Source organism: Schistocerca nitens, chromosome 8 (assembly GCF_023898315.1).
Source record: "Schistocerca nitens isolate TAMUIC-IGC-003100 chromosome 8, iqSchNite1.1, whole genome shotgun sequence".
In the NCBI taxonomy this organism is placed as follows: domain Eukaryota; kingdom Metazoa; phylum Arthropoda; class Insecta; order Orthoptera; family Acrididae; genus Schistocerca; species Schistocerca nitens.
The window spans coordinates 417,997,255-418,020,820 of record NC_064621.1 but is presented as its reverse complement, the minus strand read 5'-3'; the positions used below and the strand labels follow the sequence as shown (position 1 = coordinate 418,020,820).

The following is a 23,566-nucleotide window of genomic DNA, read 5'->3' as shown; positions in this document are numbered from 1 at the left end:
TACGTGGTAGGCAACCTTGCAGTAAAATTGTTTTGTGTCTTGACTTTCATTACGCACTTCTCACAGCAACTACTGGATTAAAAATGTCACACTTATGAACTGCGAAAGGGGAAGGACGATGAAAGCGAGAGACAAGTAGTCGTCCCAAAATTGATGTTTGGGGCTCATCCGGTTGCGGCAGTGGACGTGCTGCAGCAATAGTTTCTGGCACTCAGTTGATAAGACGTATCTGCGGCACGGGGATTCGAGACTATAATGAATTTAGCTGCGTTTGGACCACTGTTTGGTTGTATTCATTCTGTAATTGTCGTTCTATACTGTGAATGTTCGCTTAGCTAACCAACGACTTACTGGGCAAATTTTGGTGTCTAAGACTATGTAGAATATATCTGTCAGATTTATGTACCCACTCACACAACGTGCACCTAATGATAAAGTATGAGGTTGCCTTTAAAATCCAGTATGGTATTATTCATTTGTTCACCCACTGTCAATATGGTCTTGCCAACCTTGTATTATACTAGTTAACTGTATCAATTTTTGTATGTAGTATGATGTCATTATTCCTTCATACTTCGCCATATGAAATTAGTGTACCTTGTTGTTCGCATGTGAAGGGGAAAAAGGGGAATAAATGTTGTAATTCCCCTGCACTCTGGATTTAAGTATTTGTAAATTGTATCGCATTTAATGTTAGGTCTTATAAATGCATAGATACCGACCCCACAACCAAGTTAAAGGGCCTCATTTTGAAATCGTTTAAATCATATATTTTCATTAAAATATTTTGCGTTCCTTTGCCTCACAGTTTTAATAAGTATTTGTATTCATAGGAGCAGTCGGTCAAATATAGGTCCAGGCGGAGCAGACACTTTTTACCGAACTGCCGTTTGTAGTTCGGTCAGTATCTTGCAATTTCTTTAGATCTCCGAGAACAGGAAAGAAAGAAAAATACTATGATATAATCAATTACAAAGATGCTGCAAAGGGCAATACCGTTAACAGGTATCTTACACGCATTCATTGCGGAAATAATAATAACAAAAATATATTCTTAAATGGATCAAATAAACAACTTTTATTGTCATACCTTATGGTGTGAGTCAGTATTCTTCTCAGTCCTTTTTGCACGATTACCCTTCGTATTTTCGAGGATGTAGATCTTCTCTTTCTCTGAGACTCTGGGGTGAGATTCCGGCTCGTCATACACAAAATAAAACCACGGAAGTACTGAGAATATTGTGATGCCACCGTATATGTAAAAGACAGAAGTCCACCCCAGATTCTTCACCATGGATCCTGACGACGACATGGAGAGCACAGTACCTAGATACGTTGCTGCAACAGATAACAACTGAATTAATTGCTGTTGATTGATGTTAAGAACATTAAGGCGCCGCAAGGAAGGTAAATGTGGTCTTCCTAAACAGTGGCATGGTAATTATCTTGATAATACACACATAAAAAAAAGTTTTGCATCACCCCGGTTCCCAGAACTCATGAAGATAGACGTTGACTGTGGATATTCTATCACACAGTCCCTTTGACTGTTCAGAGATGTCACTAAACGCGTCCAAAGACGTAAACAACCATGCATGAGCAGAGCCTATTAGCCGATCAGTTCCAGTCATTCCACCAGAAAGGAGGTACACGGCTCGTGTTGTCTGTAGTTCAACCATACCTAGGCAGTCAGTACCGCGGTTCGATCGCGTCCGCATTATTACTTTGTGCCAGGGAGGGCTCTCAACAAGGGAAGTGTCCAGGCGTCTCAGAGTGAACCAAAGTAATGTTGTTCGGACATGGAGGAGACGGAGAGAGACAGAAACTGTCGATGACATGCCTCGCTCAGGCCGCCCAAGGGCTACTACTGCAGTGGATGACAGCCACTTACGGATTAGGGCTCGTAGGAACCCTGACAGCAACGCCACCAAGTTGAATAATGCTTTTCGTGCAGCCACAGGACGTCGTGTTACTACTCAAACTGTCCGCAATAGGCTGTATGAGGTGCAACTTCACTCCCGACGTCCATGGCGAGGCCCATCTTCGCAAACACGACACCATGCAGCACGGAACAGATGAGCCCAGCAACATGCCGAATGGACCGCTCAGTATTGGCATCACGCTCTCGTCACCGATGAGTGTCGCATATGCCTTCAACCAGAAAATCGTCCGAGACGTGTTTATAAGCAACCCGGTCAGGCTGAACGCCTTAGACACACTGTCCAGCGAGTGTAGCAAGGTGGAGGTTCCCTGCTGTTTTGGGGTGGCATTGTGGGCGGCCGACATACGCCACTGGTGGTCATGGAAGGCGTCGTAACGGCTATACGATACGTGAATGCCATCCTCCGACCGATAGTGCAACCATATCGGCAGCATATTGGTGAGGCATTCGTCTTCATGGACGACAATTCGCGCCCCCATCGTGCACATCTTGTGAATGACTTCCTTCAGGGTAACGACTAGATTGGCCATAATGATCTCCATACATGAACCATATCGAACATGCATGGGATAGATTGAAAATATTGTTTATGGACGCTGTGACCCACCAGCCACTCTGAGGGATCTACGCCGAATGGCCGTTGAGGAGTGGGACAATCTGGACCAACAGTGCCTTGATGAAATTGTGGATAGTATGCCCCGACGAATACAGGCATGCCTCAATGCGAGAGGATATGTTACTGGGTATTAGAGGTGCTGGTGTGTACAGCAATCTGGACCACCACATCTGAAGGGCTCGCTGTGTGGTAGTACAACATGCAATGTGTGGTTTCCATGAGCAATAAAAAGGGCGGAAATGATGTTTATGTAGATCTCTAGATAACTTTTTTTGATGTGTGTACAATTAAACAAAAAGACATTACATGATAATTTATGAACTGTGAGCGTAAAATATGGACAATTTAAACAATCATATATAGCTTAGAGAACTATTCAAGAATGTATTGATAGAACTACGTCTATATACACTACCGCACTCTAGTTTCAATAAATATAATAATTGAAATCTAATTCCCTGGATAAGGAGGAGCATAACAACGAATGGAACAGCACAACATTGGTAAACAAGTATTTTTTATGTGTTTGTTTTCGTCTACATGCAATATCCAGCAGAGCGTTATGTACGTACAAAACAGTTATCTGAACACGTATGTTTGTTTACCTTTGTGACGAAAGAATTCTCAGTCCCTGTAGTCTTGTGGCATCCGCAGTCTACTTCAGCCAGTGGTACATTACATACTGTATAGTTACCGGACTTCAGTTCCTTAGTGACAGTTGGTAGTGTGCACATCGTTATTATGGCTCCAAGAATGGAAATATCTGTAGACAAATGTACTGCAGTTGTAGAACTCAGACAAGCAGGTTTATTGATTTCCCAAACTGCGAAGAAATGTGGTGAGTCTATAGGGAGAGTGCAATACACCCTTCACCGCCGGAAGGGAACAGGTAGCAATAAGGACCTACCACGACCTCCTAAAACCACTAAAAATGATAAAAAATTCATCAGAATTACTAGTAGGAGGAATGGGTTCAAACCAGCAGCACAAATTCGCGCAGAACTGTTAGAAATGAACAAGAAAAGTGTATCAGTCTCGACAGTAAAAAGGAGACTGATTGATGACGGCTTCAAAGGACGTGTGGCAGCAAGGAAACCCCTTCTGAAGCCCACAAATAAAAAGAAGATACTCGAATGGGTAGGAAACATAGCATGTGGACGCACGAAGAGTGGGAAGAAAATTTACTCACAGATGAATCGAAATTCGAGATTTTTGAGAGCAGAATGACATTTTTCCGTCAATCTGAAGGAACAGGAGTGACTCATTAGTGAACTATACCTACAGATAAACACACTGGGTGTTCTGTTATGGTCTGGGGGTGTTTTTCAGGAGGTAGAGTTGGCGACGTTGTGATAATACGAGTATAAGGATGTATGGTCCAGAGCATTATCACCGCATACTTCAGTATCATACGATGTCATGCAGATTGCACTTAATAGGGGAAGAGCTCACATTATAACAGGATAATGACCGAAAGTGAAAAAGATTTACGTGATCTGCTGTATGGAATTAACAGTCTAATGAGTACAGAATATGGATTGAGAGTAAATCTAAAAAAGAGAAGTAGCGGAAATGAGAACAGAGAGGAACTTAACATCAGGTTTGATGGTCACGAAGTAGATGAAGTTAAGGAATTCTGCTACCTAGGACCAAAATAACCAATGATGGACGGAGCAAGGGCATCAAAAGCATGGACTGTGAGAAAACCGGAACAGAAGAGAATCGGAGCATTTGAGATATGGTGCTACAGACGAAGGTTGACAATTATGTGGACTGATAAGGTAAGGAATGTGGAGGTTCTGCTTAGAATTGGAGAGGGAAGCAATATGTGGAAAATACTGTAAAGGAGAAGGGACCGGATGATAGGACATCTGCTAAGACATCAGGGAATGACTTTCATGGTACTAGAGAGAGTTACAGAGGACTAAAACTGTAAATGAAGACAGAGATAGCAATACATCTAGCAAATAACTGAAGAAGTAGGTTGCAAGTGCTACTCTGAGATGAAGAGGTTGGCACAGAAGACGAATTCGTGTTGGGCCGCATCAAGCCAGTCAGAAGACTGATGACTCAAAAAAAATCATCGAATGGCCTTCTATAAGACGTACGTTTCATCGAGGGAGAAACCGAAAGTACTGGAAGATGTGGTGTGGTCGTCCCAAAGTCTTGACTGTAATCCTAGTGAAATGGTGTGACGTGAAGTGGACAGACATATTTGGAAATTTCGCATAACAAGCAAAGAAAGTTTCTGGAATGTTGTTGAGCATGTGTGGAATCATGTAGTCTGACAATGCATTGACAGCAAGCTTCGAGTTTGTGAGGCAGCTGGTAAGTCCAGGGGAGAATACTTTTATGGAACTGAAATATAGTTTTTCTGATTGTATTATTTATGTTTAAGTGAACATAATGATATTTTTGGAGAAATAAAGTTTTGTTTGTGTTCATAGTTAAAATCAGAAAACAGTCAAGTCTTATTGAAATTAATGAGCGGTACTGTATATTCTCTGCAAGCCACTATAGAGTGTTTGGCGTAGGGTAGTACGTCCCAAAATTATCGATCTTCTGTCCTATTCCGTTCAAGTCCTCAGCGAGGGAAAAATGACTATTTATATGCCACAGTACGTGACATAATCCCTTTTTTTCTTAAACTTAAAACCTACGTGAGACATACGGTGATCGCAGCAGTCATCGAATAGCGATTCTCTGAGTTTTATACAACATGATTTTGTTGTAGAAACCTCCACTGTCTGCTAAAGATTGCTAGTTAACTTCCCCTGGCATCGCTGTTCCCCTATCGTTGGTGCTATTACGGCCTACAGCCATTGCAGCAGCGCATTTCTGAATTCGTTCGATCTCAGGGGCATAATGCAGGCATTTTAATGGTTATTTCCTGCTCTCACTAATTTCACTTCTCTGAAATGTGCTGCCTCTTGCCAGGACCTTATAGAAGTTTATTTCCAAAAGGTGCTCGACAACCCCGGCCTTCATTGGAGAATGAACAGCCCGCCATGCTATGACTGCAAACCAGTGACGCCTGATACAGAGAGATCAACCCATTGTTTTCGAACTGGAGAAAGCCATCTACACAGGATCAACTCTGGTACGCACAACAGCCAAGAGGATGACCCAACGCTGGGGCTAGGAATTGTATGTTTTACGAGCTGCTGATTTATGTTATGGGCAATATCTGGCATTCATCCACATTTCAAGAGAGCTCTATACATTACACGAAGATGAAGTTTTGTTTAAGTTTTTTTGCATGTTCTTGGCAACATCCAATCTCAGTACTTTCCTGTAGACAAAAGAATAATCAGCAAACTCACTTTTGGTGCAACTGGCCCTATCTGAGAAATCGTTTGTGTATATTAAGAACATTATAGACCCTGTTACGTTTGCTTGGTGCACTACCGATGTTAACTTTGTGTCCGTGGACCGAAACCGGAACTAAAATTCAGAATCTGGTTCAGCATGTATTCAACTGCTAAGACTTTCCACAAGAACATCCCTTATTTCATGTGGGTGGCACATAACTGATGCACTGTTGTAGGTCGATGGTATGCACCAGCATCTCCTCAGTGAACATAACTGCAAAAAACTTTTCTTCCAACACAGTTTTTTTTACTTTTTTCCATCAACAACATTCATGAGACACTCGATCTTTCCAATCTAAATTACTCGTACTTTCCACATAACACAAGTCTTTCTTCGTTGCAAGCAGCGATTATAGAGTAGCGCACCCAAGACGTTAATCTGATATTTTATTTGAGGTGAACATCTTGGCAGAATCGTCCCCCCCCCTTTCCATCTCCTCCACTCCCCCCCCCCCCACCTCATGGTTCCATCTCTGGCTGATAACTGTAAGAGGAAGCGTAACCAAAATTTCGTGTGAATAGCTCATAGCTCACGAATATTTCCTTATCTTGAATGTTCACGTTTTGTATTGCTGAAATAAAACAGAATTAATCTGAAAAAGTAAGAATTTAATGGAATGTAACTACATGGTTCCAGAGATCTTTTGCAGTGGCCTACATCTGTGATGTGTACATGCCAACTGAAGTGACGAATGAAAATTTATACCAAAGACAGGATTCGAACCTAGATGTCCTGCTCACTAGGCACATTCACTAACCATTACACAAACGAGGCAGAGTGACTTTGTACAATCGCACGTACTACCGTAGTACGCCTCCCTCCTCAGTCCAGATTCCCTTTCAAGTCACAGCCCACAGTGTCAATGCAGTTGTGCAAATCCTCTGCGCCAGGGTGGCGTAGTGGTTAGCGCATCTGTCTAGTAAGCAGGAAACCTGGCTTCGAATCCCAGCCTTGGTACAAATTTTTGTTTGTCGCTTCTGTCAGTATACATCACTGACGTCTGACACTTGAAAAGATATCCTTAACCATATAGTTTCATTTGATGTGGATTTCAGGTACGACCCCCTTTTCGTTCGATCCCGAGGTGCTATTCCAATTCAGTTGAAGACCTCTGGAATGCTGTTCAAGAGGAATAGCAATTGGGCTAAGGACCACATGGGAATTGTGACTGAGGATGGAAGCTACTAAGGTATTCCGTGCAATTGTGCAAAGCCACTGTGCCAGGGTGGAGTAGTGGTTAGCTCATCTGCCTAGTGAGCGAAGACCCGGGTGTGAATTCCGGCCTTGGTACAAATTTTCATTCGTCACTTCAGTCTGCATATATACGTCACAGACGTTCTAAGTTCATATGACAGTTTCCTCCCCCTGAAACTGAAAAGATGTACATGAAACAGGAGTTCGATCTGTTAAAGGAAACACGACTTTGTTGGCAACTCACACACTTTACTGTAGTAAATTTGCGGTTTAAACTGAAAGGGTACAGTACCGCCCGACATTGAACATAGGTACAAAATACTTCATTATTCTTGTCAGAACAACACATTTTTTGTGTAAAAATAACTCAATTTCAATTAATGCAGCGAAGCCGGATACCAGTGTGGGAAAGAATGACAATTTATTTATTTAATTGATCACATGTGCACTCCCTCAAAATAAATCCCTACATCCAGTTTGGTGAGATCTGTGAAATGAATGAATGTATGGTCGTCTGCTAACCGCAGATGGTGAATGTGGATATATGATCATCTTTGAGTCGATCCTTTGACCACCTTTGGTGGGACCAAAGAGATGAAAGGTACCAGAGCTTTGAGCGCCTGAAATGTGGCTGACCAATAAGGTAGCAAGGTGCTTCTCCCACTTCGACAGAGGTGCGAGAGAACCGGAATACGGCCATGTTTCAGCACTCTGCCGCTGGACCTTCTGCTGTAAAGACCTGTTTTTTGTTGTGCTCCGTAATGAAAGAGTGGAGGCATGGTATGCATGTGGAATATTTAAGAGTAGTTAGAATTAATAATTTCTCTATCTCAGGAACTTTTGTGGGGAGAATTAAATGTCAGGCAGGTAATTTTAAGGGGATTGTAGTAAACCAACAGTCACAATGAAACCACGTGTAGTTATAAGTTGAGATACTTCCGTGTGCTTAAGTTAAGCCGAATTACTAGCGTGTGTACAATAAGCTGAAATATTTAAGAAATAGCGTGTGTATCATAAGTTGAAATATTTAAGAAATATCATTCCGTGTGACGCTAGATTTAAACTCTGAGAGAGAATCAAGGTGAGTCGGCCGTCTATCCAGCAACGCCACTTGGCTTGCATTGCACAGGAAGACGTGCGTTTATCTCGAGAGTTCACAGTAGGAAAGTAGAATTACAAAGTGGGGCAATGTCGTGTGAAACTGGGATAAATATTGATTGAAGTGGGAAAGCGGAAAGTGATAATGTTGTAACCATTCTTTGTGTAGTATTTCATATTGTTGTGTTGTGTATGTCATGTAATTTGGGTATGTGTAGTTTGCATGGGGGAGTAGCAAGGTAGTTTCAAAAGATTTGTGGGTTATGCTTGTTCCTTCTGTATCGCTCGATCTGGAGGAAAGTTTCGTGGGGATGATTGTGAGAGTCGAAGAGTGAGATATAATAAAAGATCCACCATCCTATCCAGAAAGTGCACTGTTGCGGTAAATAGATTACGAGACCATAGTATAGAGATTCACTAATGTAAAGCCATGCCCACTGGGCGAAATTTCTCATGTGATATTGTTGTAGGTCGTAGAATTTGTGTGTTGAGGAATAAATCAGCTAGTGAAAAGAAAGAGATTGGTGGCCTTTTTCATTAAATTGTATGTTGTCATAATGTCCCGAATTTATATAAAAGCCGTTAAATCAAAGACAAAAAGTAAATGTGGTATTGCCAGTGCGTAGTGTACAGTCAGAGTTCTATAAATCACTGATAGTCAGATGCGTGTTTCCGTTGCGTGTTATTCACACAGGAGGGTAATTTGTAACTAAATAGTAAGATACGAGAATTCATGTTACTCAATAAATTAAGGAAGAATCCACTCGCTTGGCAAACCACTCATCTTGCAGGCCTTACTGCTTGATGCCACAGTATGAGTAAGGCAAGTGGGGCCTCTCATAATTTCGACCCTGCCAGGATATTTTTTGCCAGGATATTTTTGCTGTTAGGGTTTGCTGTTAAGATTTTTTTTATTTTTTGATGGAATATATTGTGATAGCGCTAAGAAGTAAAATTTTTTCTGTTTGCAATTTCTTTCTGGATTGGTGAGGATCTTTTATTTTTTTTATGTAATTAATTGCTATATCGAACAAGGCTGGAAGATCGTGGTATAATTTTTTTTGCGTAATGTCCGTAGTAACTAGGTTGCAGTCTAAAAGTGTAGTCACCATGGAGAATAGGGATTCTGGGGTGAACGTAGCAGTGCAGCAGGAAGTAGCTGTTGACAATGGGCTAATGAGCGAGAACGACAAACACTCAGAAGGGGCTGTATTGTTCAGTGGACCGCTGCAAGGGGATCCTTTATGCGGCGGGCTTTGTCCACAAACGCGGGCTTTTCCTGACGACGTGGGCGAGCCGGGACTAGGTTAGGTATGCAGTGAAAGTGCAGCTACCCTTAGCGAAGCTATGGTTTCTCAGGCGCACGAGGTGAGCTCGTCGACAGTAGGAAATAACGACGTGATACTGCAGTTTTTACAAGCGATGAATAGGGAGACTAACGAAAGATTAGAAGCGATGAGTAGAGATAATAAAGCGATGAATAGGGAGACTAAGAAAGGATTGGAAGCAAATAACGAAAGATTAGAAGCGATGAATAGGGAGACTAAGACAGGATTGGAAGCAAATAACGAAAGATTAGAAGCAATCAATAGAGATAATAAGGAGAGAGATAGGGAGAATAAGGAACGATTTGAAGCAACTAAGAAAAAATTGGAAGCAAATGAGAAAAAATTGGAGGCAATGGATAGGGGAAATAAAGAGGCAATGAAGAAGCTACACACAGTTATCGATGAGCGTCTGTCCGCAGTTAATAATCGGATAGATGAGGGGGAGAAGAATCTGGGTGCGGTGAAGCAAGTTTGTGATGCCGTGAAAGAAAAAACCAATAATTTGGAGGTACGAATAAGTGCAATAGAGAGCGATATTACAGAACAGAGGGGCGTGTGGCCGGATGAGTGAATCAAAGAGATAGTGGAGGACTTACTTGCAAATAAACCAGGGGCATTAGACAGCGTGGAAGCTCAAGTCACACGGCAGGAAATGGCGCTAAATAAACACAGGGACGAAGTTGCGGAGGTAGTGGCCAGAATGAATACGATTAGTGCAGATGTAGAAAAGATCAGTATAAGAGGCGAAACGGGCTCTGACAGTACGCAGCGAGAGGTTTATGCCGACCAGGAGGAGATACAATCACTATTACAGTTTAAAGAGGCACAATTAGAAACAAATAGGAAACATAGGGAAGAACTAGCACAGTTGCAATTAGCGTGCAGAAGCGAAGGTGAAACACCACCAGGTAGACTGCAGAGGGAGAGTGAGATAAATTCAGAAAACGAAAATAGGCAGAAAGAGGAAGACGAACTCAGAGAGTTGGAAGAACGGCTGTGTCGGATAAAACAGGTGGCAAACCCAACTGGGTATAGTCCAAGGTCGGAAAACAAATGCGGAAGAAGAATGTAGGAGGCACTTCGTGTCGGTACAAACGTACACTTGCTTTCCGGATCCTGATAATTACCAACATCCATGCCTGTGGCTGTCTCAATTTCAAGATTCATTACCTTCATCGTGGGGACCGCTCCTCAAAATGAAGTTTGTGTGTAACCATTTGAGGGACGAGGCTAGAGCAAAAATGCAGGAAGTTATTAAAGACTGTAGTAGCTACAAGATGTTTTGTGACAAGTTTTTAAATGAATTCTGGTCGAAAAGTAAGCAGGACCAGGTTAAGCAAAGCATATTGATGATGCCAAATTGTAACGAAGGTGGTATAAGAGATCCAGTGTCGTGCTATCAGGAAATGCTGAGACGAAACAGGTATTTGGATGTGCCATACGAAACTGGGGAGCTCATTAGGATCTGTATAACGAAGTTGCCAGTGAGATTGAGCAGAGATATAGTGATAGCAGGCAGAGGCTTGAACGATTCTGCGTCGTTTCAGCACTTCTTACAGGAACTGGGAAATGAGAGCAACATTGTGAACGGCGACATGACTCATAGGTCAGACAGAGTTGAGGATAGGAACGGCAGAAAGTATCAGAATGACAGGAGAGCATGGAATCCAGGCATTTCTTTCTTGTCGTAATAGATTGAAGGATAGGAGAAACTAATCCAACATATCAGCCCTTAATATCTTGCTCCAAAACACATGCAGCTGGCACTGAAAATTGTCTATGTAGCAGACATACTCTACTGATATGTAGAAACGCAAATACCATACTTCTGATCAGAGAATAAAACACCAGTAATGGCATCTGTTAGGCTGGTCTATCAGAGCAAAATTTGCAAATTTTTATTTCGAACAGCAAAGTAAAAGGACTGTTTCCGCAAAGAAACCAGTTGCTAAAATGTTATGTACTATTGCCAATGAGTCCAGTGTAATTAGTGTGAGTTGATTATTGCAGGTGCTTAACACGTAATGGAAAAAGTAAACATTGTGATCTGTATGGAATAGGGTACGTTTATACTGCTGTTACAGGTAACATCAGTAATGTGATCGAAGTTTTTAAATTAGATGCCATCTGATCTATAGTATGTCATTGTCGTGGTGACAGTTATAATGAAGTGCTGTGTATGGTTATTCGGAATCTGGTGTTAGGGCAAGAGGCCACTAGCACCTAAGTTTCTAACACTTGGGCTGCCCATTTCTCCCAGCTTGTATATTCTCTGCACACTTTAATTTTCATGTAAGCACAGATTCCTAACTAGGAAATTCTTTACTGTGTATAGCGGACCATTCAGAGTGAGGCGGATTGTCCATGAAAATGCTGTACTGATTGAGACGATCAAGGGAAAACAATCTCGTGGGCTTCATCACATTTCTAACATCAAATTATGGAAAAGTTAAGGATAGATCTAAAGTAGGCGATTTATGGTAGATAGTCAGTGTATTTATTTGTGGTGTGAACGTTGTGCAGGGTCAAATCGAACATAAGAATTATCAGGCGGGATGTCAGGAAGTATGACGGAATAGACTGGTCGAATGAGTCATGAACAGGAGTCGACAGAGTGGTGTATGTACGTATTTTTTTGTCATATGAATGAGGATCAAGCAGAAACGACGTGATGATTAATGAGTGGATAAAGATGGTAGATAGAGAAGCGACGTGATAAATAGTAGTGGATAAAGGTGATATTTAAGGAAAGAAGCGACGTGAAGCAGTATGATTAATAAAGAAAGATTCGACGTGATGAAACAGTGGTAAATAAAGGTGAGTAGAATTAATAATGTGGAGATGTCTTAGATGTATGTTACAGAGAGGCCTGTGTATGCTGCAATAGAGATTGATGCCAATGGCGAAGGAAGACCAGGAAATGATGGAGTAATGGACGGACAGAGAGCCGAAATACGAATGAAGAGATGAGGACAACTGCACAATGTGAAAGGACATAAAGGGAGTATGAGATCCGGATGGTGAACGTTGTGGAATACTGACGTAAGATGTAATATAAGTGTAGATCTAATTCTTAGCACAACATTTGCGATTTGGCAAAAATAATATTTTTTGTTGTTGTTGGAGCCTGGTACCAGTATAACTAATCAAAACGGTACCAATAATGTGTACAGTTATTTTGCAGGTTGAATAATTTGTATATTTTTTGTTCTTAGATGAAATGTCGCAATTCTAAGTTGGTGTTTAGCAGAATGATTAATGGGTAAAGTGAATGCAGAGGTAAGCCGATGGAGAGAGGTGCCAGAGTGAAAGGACGAATTCGGAGACTGGAATGCTATCTCTGAAACAGCTTCATGTGTTATGTGGTTGAGTATAAGGGAGCAAAGGTATGGTATGTTGTCGTGAGTGTGGTGGTGTTAAGGTTAGCTGACTTCTAGACCTATTCTGTTAGTGTATTAATGGTTTGAATGAGAAGGAAAATGTGATGTCTGGTGAGTGAGAGTCGTAGAGTAGTGAGATCAATGCGCACACTCCTGTGAAGGGGATGCTACCGATCTGTAACTAAAACATTATTATGTATTGTTTGATTTGGATGAACCTCGATGGCAGGTCAGGATCTGACATCATGTGGATGGTTCATACGTGTCCTAGAAATGTTGTTATATATAATAAAATGTAAAATATGTAAAGAGATACTGATTTCAGTCTGTCACAAGCACAAAGGTGCATTGTATGTTGTAGATTTAGAGTCACCAGTTTCTAAAATGTTTATTGTGTTAGGATGTTAAAGTAGTTTACTATTTAACAACATGTGGTAGGTAATTGTGAGCTGTGTAGATTATTTCTTATTTTTTTGTTAGAACACTTTAAAGGGGTATTAATTTCAGTCTGTCACAAGCACAAAAGTTCATTGTATATTGTAGTTTTAGAATCAACAGTTTCTAATATTTTCACTGTGATAGGAGGTTAGAGTAGCCTATTATTTGATATTGTAATTATGAGCAGTATAGATTGCTTATTATTCCTTTTGTTTTATTTTACACTTTCATGTTTTGTATGAGGGACGACAGGCAATCAATAGCACAAGTGTGGGCTGTATATAGAAAAGAGATAAATGTTGATGTTGTATGTGTAGAAAACTAGGGTGTATAATTTTATGTTTTTTAGAACAAAGATTCTTTTATTACCGATGTATCTAATAGATCATACATGTAATCAATGAGTATTTAAATAATGTAAGAATATCCTTTTGTCTGTAATGTTGCGAGATGCACGGAAGGCTCTGACTGATTGGGTGTCGTAACGCCCATACCGCTAGCGGGCCGAGCTGACGTTGCCATGGCGACGGGTGACAGAGCCGCGGCACTCCCCACTCCACTGCCGGTCGAGGTACACTCCACGCGCCTGCTACAGCAGGTCAACGGCCTGGGGCGACACGCACGTACCACTGGCCATTCATGAGTTCCGCCACCCTTACGACTGGGGAAAGTATCCCGCGGAGGCAACAGCAGGTGGTTTCTTCTGCTCAACGGCGTGCACAGCGGCGCCACGGCAGAATGGACGACGCGCGGCAGAGCCCGGTGGGCATTTGTTACCAGCAACTATTGACTAGTACTGGACTGTGGAGCCGTGAAACAAGATGACTGCTCGTATGTCTACATAAGGTGGAAAGTGAGGGACTGGTGTTTCCACGTTGTGAGTGGTGGAAAAGATTTTGTCTTTAGCAGACAGGACGATTGTTTTGTTTTGTCTTGACCACTGAACAGTGGGATCCATAAGCTTTTGACAGTGACTTGTTAAGTGGGCTTTGTGAATTGCATGTGGGACGCTTGGTATTCTTGAAGAGGACAGTTGTCGTTTGGTGACTAGTTATTGTATGAACGCAAGAAACTAAAGTGGGACATTGACATTTGTATTTGTAGTAGGAGACATTTCTTGAATTAGTGCGGGAATAAGTGCTGTTTGTTGGAACTTATGACTTTTAATTACACCATGAACTGAAAGGACAGAACCGTGGGTAATAGTAGTTGTAGGGCCATTTCTGGACGACCAGATTCGTGTGGATGGTACTCAGAGTGACTATGACATTTGTGTTTAATGTGAGATACAGTGTACTGTTCAGTGCGTGCATCAAAATGCCGATTTGAGTGACTCAAAGACTTTCGTCCGGGTAACCATGGGAGAGCTTTGACACCGAGACAGTGTTTCTAGGAAAACTATCAGCAATTTTTTTGACCCCAAGAAAATCACAGAATGAAATGTTTCCGTGTGACTTGCAAGATAGGGGATAATGTATTTGTAATTGTGTACATGTTTTCTTTTTTTATATGTTTCATTCCTGAAGGGACAGCAAGTGTAATTGTATTTCATTAACATTTGTGTTTAGAATAGTTAGTGTTTGTTTTTTGGTTTGTTCAAATGGTTCAAATGGCTCTGAGCACTATGGGACTCAACTGCTGTGGTCATAAGTCCCCTAGAACTTAGAACTACTTAAACCTAACTAACCTAAGGACAGCACACAACACCCAGCCATCACGAGGCAGAGAAAATCCCTGACCCCGCCGGGAATCGAACCCGGGAACCCGGGCGTGGGAAGCGAGAACGCTACCGCACGACCACGAGATGCGGGCCTGTTTGTTCTGGGTTGTCAAGTTCACGTAGCATGTTTATTAGAATATTTGGTACAATGATGCTTTAATTATTAGCCAGTGGCGTAATACTAACGTAGTGGCTGGCTCTTGTAGCTTTGATCAGTAAAGTTGTCACAGGGGACAAGAGTTTGCATTGCACAACAAATATCGGAATTAACTGATGCATTGTGATGTCGTGGACAGTAATGATCTTATTGGTGTGTTGACTGAAGCCACTTATTTTATTATCACAGTGGTGATATTTCACATTAAATTGTAACGAAGGCTAGTAAAACAAAAAAAAATGCAAGTTCTTGTCGTCTAAATGTGTGACAACAGAGAAATGAACAGTAGAGTAAGATACGAGAGCTACTGGTAGATTCAAGCACTTATTGCTAACTATTTATTGCGTGTATTGATCAAAGTTGATGGACTGACTAGCTCAGCAGCAGGTATTTGTACTGATGGATAAGGATAAGGTTAAACTCACTGTCGAGTAGTTGTGGCAATTGCTTAGGTGATGATAGTTAATGAGGTATGACATGATGTGTTAGACGAACTATATTACGTAACCAGTATGTAACTTGTGGTATATTTCATTGTTTTTCTTCTCAGTTTTATTTCTCTGTAGGTTTGAGGTATATTTTAGAGTAATGGTATAGAGCCTGACATTCTACGTGTAACTAGTGTACGAAATTTTTTTTCTTTTGTTGATTTTGTTTTGTATTTAGACATTGCCATGTAAAGATTATTACAACGCAATTTATGAATGTCAGATTACTTGTTCTGTGTTTGGACAGTGAGCTATTTAAAATTTCAGGAGTACAATTAGTATTTTTTATTTGTTTTAGAATTATTGAAATTTGGATTACTCATAAAAATAACGAAGATCTCAGTAACTAAAGCAAATTTTATCTCAACATTATTTTTTTATTTGTATGATATAATGTTTTATTTGTCATGTGGATTGTTGCAAATTTGTATGTGTACGTTACTCCGGATTGTGGAGAGTACAATAATGCAAGAACTGTCAATAATTTGGTAAAGTAACAACATTTGGTCGTCAATTTGAGATCACCAGGGGCTAAGGTCTCCTCCTGGGTATTTTGATAACTTGCTACGTTTGTTCCAATACAGTTTTCTTAAAAAAATGTTCGGAACTACCCTCGCATTGCAAGGATAGTACCGTGCCATTTTTTTCTGCATGGGTAGCCGGTGGTGAAAGGGTACAGTACCGCCCGACATTGAAAATAGGTACAAAATACTTCATTATTCTTGTCAGAACAACACATTTTTTGTGTAAAAATAACTCAATTTCAATTAATGCAGTGAAGCCAGATACCAGTGTGGGAAAGAATGACAATTTATTTATTTAATTGATCACATGTGCACTCCCTTAAAATAAATCCCTACATCCAGTTTGGTGAGATCTGTGAAATGAATGAATGTATGGTCGTCTGCTAACCGCAGATGGTGAATGTGGATATATGATCATCTTTGAGTCGATCCTTTGACCACCTTTGGTGGGACCAAAGAGATGAAAGGTACCAGAGCTTTGAGCGCCTGAAATGTGGCTGACCAATAAGGTAGCAAGGTGCTTCTCCCACTTCGACAGAGGTGCGAGAGAACCGGAATACGGCCATGTTTCAGCACTCTGCCGCTGGACCTTCTGCTGTAAAGACCTGTTTTTTGTTGTGCTCCGTAATGAAAGAGTGGAGGCATGGTATGCATGTGGAATATTTAAGAGTAGTTAGAATTAATAATTTCTCTATCTCAGGAACTTTTGTGGGGAGAATTAAATGTCAGGCAGGTAATTTTAAGGGGATTGTAGTAAACCAACAGTCACAATGAAACCACGTGTAGTTATAAGTTGAGATACTTCCGTGTGCTTAAGTTAAGCCGAATTACTAGCGTGTGTACAATAAGCTGAAATATTTAAGAAATAGCGTGTGTATCATAAGTTGAAATATTTAAGAAATATCATTCCGTGTGACGCTAGATTTAAACTCTGAGAGAGAATCAAGGTGAGTCGGCCGTCTATCCAGCAACGCCACTTGGCTTGCATTGCACAGGAAGACGTGCGTTTATCTCGAGAGTTCACAGTAGGAAAGTAGAATTACAAAGTGGGGCAGTGTCGTGTGAAACTGGGATAAATATTGATTGAAGTGGGAAAGCGGAAAGTGATAATGTTGTAACCATTCTTTGTGTAGTATTTCATATTGTTGTGTTGTGTATGTCATGTAATTTGGGTATGTGTAGTTTGCATGGGGGAGTAGCAAGGTAGTTTCAAAAGATTTGTGGGTTATGCTTGTTCCTTCTGTATCGCTCGATCTGGAGGAAAGTTTCGTGGGGATGATTGTGAGAGTCGAAGAGTGAGATATAATAAAAGATCCACCATCCTATCCAGAAAGTGCACTGTTGCGGTAAATAGATTACGAGACCATAGTATAGAGATTCACTAATGTAAAGCCATGCCCACTGGGCGAAATTTCTCATGTGATATTGTTGTAGGTCGTAGAATTTGTGTGTTGAGGAATAAATCAGCTAGTGAAAAGAAAGAGATTGGTGGCCTTTTTCATTAAATTGTATGTTGTCATAATGTCCCGAATTTATATAAAAGCCGTTAAATCAAAGACAAAAAGTAAATGTGGTATTGCCAGTGCGTAGTGTACAGTCAGAGTTCTATAAATCACTGATAGTCAGATGCGTGTTTCCGTTGCGTGTTATTCACACAGGAGGATAATTTGTAACTAAATAGTAAGATACGAGAATTCATGTTACTCAATAAATTAAGGAAGAATCCACTCGCTTGGCAAACCACTCATCTTGCAGGCCTGACTGCTTGATGCCACAGTATGAGTAAGGCAAGTGGGTGCCTCTCAAAACGAAAGCTTACATGCGTATGTTTCCCGAAGAAAAATGATAAAGAAGCATGATTGAGATAATTATTTGGTTAATTATGGAGCGTTTGCCGACATAATTAATAATCTAGAAGAGGTTACATAGCGGAGCGATCAGTTCATCATCTTACAAGCGTTCTCTGTTTCCAACTCATTGCAGTGATTCAAACAATATCTGAAAGTACTCACTGTTGGAAGAAACTTCAGAGCTGTCCACTGCACTCCGACTGTGTGTGATCTGTTAATCACTGTGAGGTGATGTTAGACTAACCTGAAAACAGTGCTCCTGTTATTCTCTGCCGCTCACTCTCGGGGAACCACTTTGGGAAGAGGACGTGCATCGCTGGAATTATGACGCCCTGCAAAGGAGAATGCGTCTGTAACTGAAGACGGACATTAAGTCCACTGATATATTTTTTCTTAATATTCAGCTATGTTTCCGTTCGTTTTGCACAACATTTTAGTATCCTTCTAAACGGCTACTGTTGCGCTTTATTACTAGGTACAGGGTGAAAAGTGACAACTGGTGACGCCGGAATATTTGCAAGGGAGGTTCAGCGGAAGAGCTTGGCGGTGGTCTCTTAGACGCTGCATGCTTTCAGAGGCCGGCCGAAGTGGCCGTGCGGTTAAAGGCGCTGCTGTCTGGAACCGCAAGACCGCTACGGTCGCAGGTTCGAATCCTGCCTAGGGCATGGATGTTTGTGATGTCCTTAGGTTAGTTAGGTTTAACTAGTTCTAAGTTCTAGGGGACTAATGACCTCAGCAGTTGAGTCCCATAGTGCTCAGAGCCATTTGAACCATTTTGCTTTCAGAGGGACTTAGAGTAAGGCATCATCGGAAGCGAGGGATTAGCACACAAAACAGGTATTCCATCTCAGTTAGGTGCTTTGGTGCTGTGACTGATTCCGAGGGACGAAAAACTCCCCATTAAGTTAAATTTACGCCTGAACAGCGATATGCACCGAGGTGAAACAATGCGCGGGCTACCTCCTAATTTCGTGTCGGACCTCCTTTTGCGCAGCGTAATGCAGTAATTCGAAGCAGCATTGACTCACTAACTCGTTGGAAGTCACCTGCAGAAATATAGAGCCATGCAGCCTCTTACAGACGTCCACAATCGAGAAAGAGTTGCCAGTGCAGTATTTTGTGCACGAACTGACCTCCCGTTATGTCCCATAAATGTTCGATGGTATTCATGTCGCGCCATCTAGGAGGCCAAATCATTCGCTTGAAATGTCTAGAATGTTCTTCAAAACAATGACGAACAATTGTGGTCCGATGACATGGAGCATTGTCATCCGTAATTGAAGTGCATGAACGGTTGCAAATGGTCTCCATGTAGTTGAAAGTAGCCATTTCGTCAACGATCGGTTCGGTTGATCCAGAGGATCGAGTCCAATTAATGTATACACAGCCCACATCTTTATGGAGCCGTCACCAGCTGGTACAGTGCCTTGTACACAACTTGCGTCGATGGGTGGGTGGGGTCTGCGCCACACTCGAACCCTACCATCAGCTCTTACTAACTGAAATAGGGACTCATATGATCAGGCCACGGTTTTCCGTAGTCTAGGATCCAATCAATGTGGTCATGAGACCAGGAGACGCGTTGCAGGCGATGTAGTTCAGATAGCGAAGGCACTTGGGCCAGTCGTTTGCTGCCATAGACCATTAAAGCCAAATTTCGCTGCATTGTCCTAACGGATACGTTCATCGTACGTCCCGCAATCATTTCTGCGGTTATTCACGCAGTGATTGACAGTTAACACTGACAACTCATCTCAAACGCCGCTGCTCTCGGTTAAGTGAAGGCCATCGGTCACTGCGTTGCCCGTGGTGAGAGGTAATGCCTGAAATGTGGTATTCTCGGCACGCTCTTAGCGTTGTGGATCTCGGGATATTGGATTCCCTAACGATTACCGAAACAGTATGTCTCTTGCGTCTAACTCAAACTTAGTCTTAATTCCCGTCGTGCGGCCATAATTGCGTCGGAAAACTTGTCACATGAATCACTTGAGTATAAAGGTGCGCCCCCGGTAGCTGAGTGGTCAGCGCGACAGATGTCAATCCTAAGAGCCCGGGTTCGATTCCCGGCTGGGTCGGAGATTTCCTCCGCTCAGAGACTGGGTGTTGTGTTGTCACCATAATTTCATCCCCATCGACGCGCAAGTCACCGAAGTGGCGTCAAATCGAAAGACTTGCACCCGGCGAACGGTCTACCCGACGGGAGGCCCTAGTCACACGACATTTACATTTTTACCTGAGTATAGATGACCTGAATACACATAACAGCTCCGCCAATGTAATGCCCTTTTGTACGTTGTGTACTCGATACTACGGCCATTTGTTTATGTGCATATCGCTTTCCTGTGACTTTTGCCACCTTAGCGTATAACGTCAGTAAGAAAGCAAGACCAAATCGATATATGCAGAAATCTGACACACGATAATTTAACACAGATTAATATAACAAATTTAACAACGCTGTATCTTATTTGAAACGTTACTATTAACATTTTTGTTTAAGTAATGAACTACAAAGGAAAATTTATAAAGCAGATGCAATAATCAGCAAGGTGTCTTTAGATGGCGTTCCGGAAACGCCTTCAGCTAACGGGAAGGTATTCTGGGTAAACATATTTATTTACCCCACACCGTTAATAAACAATATCAATAAAATACTGACAACTGTGAAATTATACATGTGTTAACTCTTCTTATTCCACTTTAACAGTTAAGTAACAAATTGTGCAAGGTGGTATAGTTTCGCTAGCACGAGATGAAAACCAATGATAAAGTGTTATACAATGGTGTACAAAACTTAAGGCGAAAGCAAATTTCTCCTGATCATTCAATGCCAAATAACATAACTCAATGAAACTAGGCCCATACAGAGAAAGAACTGCTACAGTGACAACTAACACTTCCCTTTTCTGCATGTTTGTTCCTCTTACGAGAGACTAGAAAATCTCATGTACACTGGGCATAGAGGGATTCTTGGTGTTCTGACTGGATTTGTGCAACTGTATAGCGAGTTTGGGAAGCACAAACCAGCGTAACAGCTGGATGACTTGGGTGTCTGTGAAGTCTTGTTTTAAACGGATTTAATTTAACACACAAGAGAGTTCATTGAGCAATGTTCATGTCGTAGGGAAAAAGGACTGCGAGACAAAAACAGTCTTGGAGGAGATAGTGGAGGTGGCAGGAGGAAATTGTATATTAGATTTCCTTTTGGTAGCTGTAAGTTTTTATTCGTACTTCATTGCGCAAAACGTCGTCCAATTGACGATCTGCCGGTAGCTCACGAATCCAAAAACCGAAGCACGGTCCTTCGAGACTGAAGCAGTATGAAGGCCTTAGAAACTATTGAAGAACCTTTGTATCGAAGGGCTTCGAAGATAAATTTAGGCCGACGACACTAGTATAAAATCTGGGATACAGAGATAGTGAACAGTAGTTAGGTAATTTGCGTATGCAGTGTCTGTCACTGGTGTCTGAAATGGACGTGGTTTCCGAAAATGAAAAAGAGATGTGAATGTACGGATACGTAAAGGCCTTTTTAGTATTATTACACTGCATTTATTAGATCATCACCTTATTATCAGTTGTTTACGATTACAAAGAAAAAGAATGATATACTGCAATATCTTGTGTTATTCAAAACCATTCCGTTCTGAAGTGAATTGTCCACTTCTCTCGTGTCCTACCTGTTATTTTTTCCCAACTAATAATCAGAATATGGACAGAGAAAACAACAAATGAATAAGGCAGTTGGACACATTATTAGGTCACTAAATCACAACGCAGATTTTAATTTCTTTGTTTTATTTCGTAATGCAGCTTGATTGTTTGTCTTAATTTTGGAAAACATGGAAGAATGGCTGCCTCGCTAGATGCTGCTTTGGACCCCATGAGTACAGTGTTGCTTTGCCTTCCGCTGCAGACTACTGCCCGCCTAAGAACATACATAGGTTGGCGAGTATCGAATTCAAGGTATTAAAATGAAATTCTAGACTGCAGATAACTTCCTCCTCCATCCGAGTGCTGGAGAAAAGATTGTGGACAGCAGAGCTTGCCAAAGATTTGGGGACACTGCTTGTGCCGCTGGTTTAGGTAGGTATCCACGTCTCTGGACGGTGGCCGCAAATCTCCAATTTCAAGTCGTCGTGTCAGCATCTTTCCTAACACTGCTTGCGCATAAGATTCCTACTCATGTTCAGTATTTGTTGATAATACTTACTATTTTGTCATTCCTTCGACCAATTTAATCCATTATCACACAATCAATAATTATGTCAGTATTTTCATTTGGAAACGCGATTTCGAGTGGCAAGATGTCGAAGAACGATTAAGTGTTTGTTGCTATTTTATTAATGAACACTGTTAAAGAAACAAAACAAAAAAAATTAAAAAATGGCCGAGAAAAATTCTTCAAGCTCATTTTCTCACTGAAAGAAGATGTCTCCAACGGCTTATGAAAAATTATTAACGACATCACGAGACATAATACGGAAACAATATATGATATTTATACAGGAAATTGCAGTTGATAGAAGTAATTGAAATTCCTGACGAAAGGAAGTTCATTTGAGTGATATTTAGTATTGTAATAATTAGCATCAAACATCAGCAATATAGCCCTTACGAAATCTGCAAATCAATTATATTTCTCATGCTGTAAGCTTTCTAATTAATTAAAGAAGATTATTATTCCGTATGGTATGAAGTACAGTGCTACAATAGAGTAATATACAAATACACACAACTAGCGATTAAAGTATTAGCTATACAGATTTAGATCTTCATCGGCATGTAACTAAGTATTTCTACACTTGGATGTCCAGATTTCGTAATCATATATGATAATTTCACGAGATTGAAGTGCATTTAACAGTCCAATAGTTATTGTATAAATGTCCGAAGTGGAAGCAGTTTTCTGTAGCAGCAGTGTTGAATACCGCAGTGATTTAGGGGGACATGGACCTCATGAGGGCCCAGAAAATGAAACTTTTTTATTTAATAAAATTCTGTGATTTTTCCCTGCTTGTAAAAATATTTCTTGTCTAAACTATTTATCGTCCACGTTTCACTTCCATACATGGCTACACTCCATTCAAATACTTTCAGTAACGACTTCTTGACACTTAAATCTATACTCGATGTTAACAAATTTCTCTTCTTCAGAAACGCTTTCCTTGCCATTGCCAATCTACATTTTATATCCTCTCTACTTCGACCATCATCAGTTATTTTGCTCCCGAAATAGCAAAACTCCTTTACTACTTTAAGCCTCTCATTTCCTAATCTAATTCCCGCAGCACCACCCGGCTTAATTCGACTGCATTCCATTATCCTCGTTTTGCTTTTGTTGATGTTCATCTTATATCCTCCTTTCAAGACACTATCCATTCCGTTCAGCTGCTCTTCCAAGCCCTTTGCTGTCTCTGACAGAATTACAATGTCATCGGCGAAACGCACAGTTTTTA

At 41.1% G+C, this 23,566-nt stretch overlaps 1 protein-coding gene and 1 non-coding gene across 2 annotated transcripts in view; one reads left to right on the top strand and one right to left on the bottom strand.

The window, feature by feature from the left end:
• Window positions 1–23,566, bottom strand: part of LOC126199269 (sialin-like) — a 95,800-nt gene that overhangs the window by 33,483 nt on the left and 38,751 nt on the right. Inside the window, exons 4-5 of the mRNA XM_049936078.1 lie at window positions 18,352–18,439; window positions 1,091–1,338 (exon numbers count right to left, since the gene is read on the bottom strand). Coding sequence (XP_049792035.1) covers window positions 1,091–1,338; window positions 18,352–18,439 — 336 coding nt within the window. The remainder of the gene's footprint in view (window positions 1–1,090; window positions 1,339–18,351; window positions 18,440–23,566) is intronic.
• On the top strand, window positions 6,816–6,887 carry Trnat-agu (transfer RNA threonine (anticodon AGU)). Its single transcript has one exon. It is a non-coding gene; the product is annotated as a tRNA-Thr (tRNA).